At 42.8% G+C, this 3,635-nt stretch overlaps 1 protein-coding gene across 1 annotated transcript in view; it reads left to right on the top strand.

Moving 5' to 3' along the window:
- The window catches only part of LOC101644941 (heat shock transcription factor 2 binding protein), a 164,463-nt gene that overhangs the window by 18,113 nt on the left and 142,715 nt on the right, over nucleotides 1–3,635 (top strand). The window contains exon 3 of the mRNA XM_013005341.2: nucleotides 2,984–3,087. Coding sequence (XP_012860795.1) covers nucleotides 2,984–3,087 — 104 coding nt within the window. The remainder of the gene's footprint in view (nucleotides 1–2,983; nucleotides 3,088–3,635) is intronic.

Raw genomic sequence — 3,635 nt, 5'->3', positions numbered from 1 at the left:
GAGGGACAATGAAATAACCAGAAAGAAAGAATTTCAGGAGTCTTTTGTGACCAGGATGCTATGGTGGCATTGGAGGTTAGGCATCAAGGTGCTCACCACCAGGTCTGTGGTTGAAAAACCTGCCACCTGTTCTGCTTCTGGGGAGGCTGTTTGTGCCTGTAAAGATATACAGTCTTGGGAACACTGTGCAGGGTAGCAGTGAGTCGAAATCAACTCTGTGGTAGTGGGTTTGTGTTTGTTTTTTGTGGCCAGGGGCGTCAAAATTAATTCCTAAGATATTATTTACATCGTGTAAGGCTGAAGAGTTGTAATTTCCTATCTTTTTTATATATCAAGTACTATATAACTTAAGAATAGAATATAAGTGCAAAGAATGTTTTGTTTTTTTAAAATCATTTTATTGGGGGCTCGTACAATTCTTATCACAATCCATACATCCATCCATTGTGTCAAGCACATTTGTACATTTGTTGCCATCATCATTTTCAAAACTTTTTCTTAAAAAATTTTTTTTAATCATTTTATTAGGGGCTCATAAAACTTATCACAATCCATACATACATCAATTGTGTAAAGCACATTTGTACATTCATTGCCCAAGAAAATGTTTTAAACCACCAACCAGGTTAGTTTAGTTTTGTCTGTGACTATGTGCAGTATGTATTTGACATGTAATTATAATGTGTATGTGTGTGTATATATATCTATGGATAGAAGTATACTTTCATTTCATAATTAAACACTCCCTCTGGAGTTCCCATCAAGGCACTTAGCTGCGAGTTGGCTTCTTGAATGGCCAGGATTAGTGGGACAAAAGGAAACATTCCAGTAAAAGTCACATATTGTATATTGTAAAAAAAAGCAGGAAAGAAAACTTGGATTTAAGGGAGGAGGGAGAGTCCAAAGTTCCAGTTTCTATGAGACATTTGTGGAGAAGCTTTGCCAGCCAATTTCATAATCTCTAACTGATGCAAATATTTACCCCTAGGTTCTAATCTTCCTTCTAGAGCAAAAGGTCTTTAGGAAGCTTAGAGACTTCCTCTGTTTCTTCCACACGCTGGGCCGCTGACCCTGATCACTGTAGGCAGTCACCATGGTTTCTCCTTCGGATTTCTTCTCCTGGCCTTCTCAATGGCACCCTGGTGGTTACCAGTCACACCCACTCTCTTTGTCTGTTCTTAACTAGAGGAAGTTTCTGTAACCTGTTCTCTGCTAGGCCAGCCCCAAACAAACCATACAGTCGAGGTTAACTCATAATGCCGTGATAGGATGGAGTAGAATTGCTTTTTAGGGTTTCTGAGATTATACATCTTTATGAGAGCAGACAGCCTCATCTTTCTCCAGTAAAGAAACTGGTGGATTTTGAACTGCTGATCTTAGCAGTCCAATGCTTAACCCACTGGGCCATCAAAGCACCTCTCTAAGACAGCAAAAAAGACCTCCAGCAGGGTGGATCGACATAGTGCTGCCATGATGGGTTCATACATAGCAGCTATGGTACAGGAGCAGGCAGCGTTTAGTTCTGCTGTGTATAGGGTTGCTATGAGTCAGAACTGCTTTCATGGCCCGTAATGACAACCCGGGTGGAGTAGTGCTCTACTTTCCAGGCTCCTGTGCTTTGAGCCTTCTGCCTGCCTCCATTTTCTGGTCTTTCACATTCCTGTGGCTGGGTTCCCGGGCTCCCTATTGCTAATTGTAGGCTGTGTCTGCATTTCATCTTGTCAGAGACCAGGCTCTTAGCATTAAGCACTGGTGCTCAGGTGTGGTCCGGAACCGTCAGCATCACTGTCACCTGGGAACGTGTTAGAAAGGCATATTTTCAGACCAACCCCAGACCCACTGACTCAGACATTCAGGGGTGGGGACCAGCAATCTGCTCTAGTAAGTCTTTCAGGGAATGCTGGTGTACATTCCAGTGTGTGAGCCCCAACTGAAAACCCAACCTGTTGCTGATTCTGACTTACAGAGACCCATAGGACAGAGTAGAACTGCCCCACAGGGTTGCCAAGGTGACCATTTTTATGGATGCAGCTACCACAGTTATGTCCCTCGGAGTGACTGGTGGATTTGAACTACTGACCTTTCAGTTAGGAGCACTTACCCACTGCGCCACCAGGGTTCCGTCAAGTTTGAGAACAGCTGTGCCAAGAGGATGCTGGGAAAATTAGAGACAGTAATCATGAACTCTTAGCCTGTTCCTCCTCAAATCTAGGAACATATCAACATAAAAAGTGATGGCTTCTCAGCCCTTGATAACTATACACTGAAAATTTCAAATTACCATATCGCTGATTTACCTAAATGTCAAAATTTCTGCAGCATGAGCGTACATTTTATTTACAGCAGATAGCACTTTGGGTTTCAGAGTTGTTGACTTGGACAGTTGGTCAGCTGCTTTTGCGGGGGGCCATATGACTCAGCTGAGTGAAAGTAGTGCAGAGGCAGTAGTACAGGGCTCCCATCAGTCCTTTCGTCTGTCCTCACACTCTAACTTTCTCTTTTCTTGGTCAAAGAGCGGCCCTCCCCCACTGATAAATGCTACAGTTGTTCCATTGAGTCAGCCTGCCAGTTGGTGGGACTTGCTTGTGAATCAGCCAGTGCTGGCACCGAAGACTCACTGAGCTGCCATCTGCTTTTTATGGAAAAGATACAAGTCTGTGCCATGAGACATTCGGGCTCCCAGCCCTGCCTTCAGTCCTTTAAATAACGCACTCTGGAAGTCCTGATTACAAGTCTGGCAGTTAGCGCGGCCTGAAAATACAAAACAACCAAAACGTGCTCCCCACTGTGGGCTCAAATCCGAGGGGATTGTGAAACCCCAGGCTTAGAGAATATTGGCTGTTCAGGAACTGGTGCAAAATCAGAATGATCTGACCTAAGGAATCAGTACCGTGTTACTAAAAAAAGCGTACGCAAAAGAGATGCTTAGGAGAGCTTAGTGGTTTGAACTGTCTTGAGTATTTTTCATGTCACTTTCTTCTAGACCTGGAAAGGAAAGAGCAAGACTTAGAGCAGCTGAGAATGGATTGCGAACACTTTAAAGCCCGCCTGGAGACCGTGCAAGCAGAGAGCGTGAGGGAGAAGAAGGTACGGTGCTTAGCGACAGCTCTCCACATGCTGGTTCATGTCATGTCCCAGGTCGGGGTTGGCAGACAGCTGCTCATTTTGAGTAAGCCCCAAGTCTTAGTGTTTCTAGCCCCTAAGCCTCAAGAGATTGTAGTTTTAAATGTATGTATTCTGAGTGAGTTCGGAAATAGTGAACAATTTTATTTTTTTATTGTGGTAAAAATAATACAGACAACAAAACACTCCCAATTCAACAATTTCTACATGTATAATTCATTGCTATTGATTCCACTCTTGTTGTACAATCATCTATCTCTGTCCAAGTTATTCCACCACATCACAGGAACTAAACAAAACCTTCCTTCTCCTTTAACTCCTATTAAATTTGGAATCCTATATATATATTAACCCCTCCTTTTAAAATTAGTGATATCATACAGTACTTTTTAAAAATTGCTTTATTAGGGGCTAATACAACTCTTATCACAACCCATACATACATCAATTGTGTAAAGCACATTTGTACACTCATTACCCTCATCATTCTCAAAACATTTGCTCTCCACCTA

This window comes from Echinops telfairi, unplaced genomic scaffold (genome assembly GCF_000313985.2).
Source record: "Echinops telfairi isolate 266 unplaced genomic scaffold, ASM31398v2 ScPeMD7_7469;HRSCAF=8507_0, whole genome shotgun sequence".
Classification (NCBI taxonomy): domain Eukaryota; kingdom Metazoa; phylum Chordata; class Mammalia; order Afrosoricida; family Tenrecidae; genus Echinops; species Echinops telfairi.
This window is presented reverse-complemented; position numbering and strand designations above follow the sequence as displayed.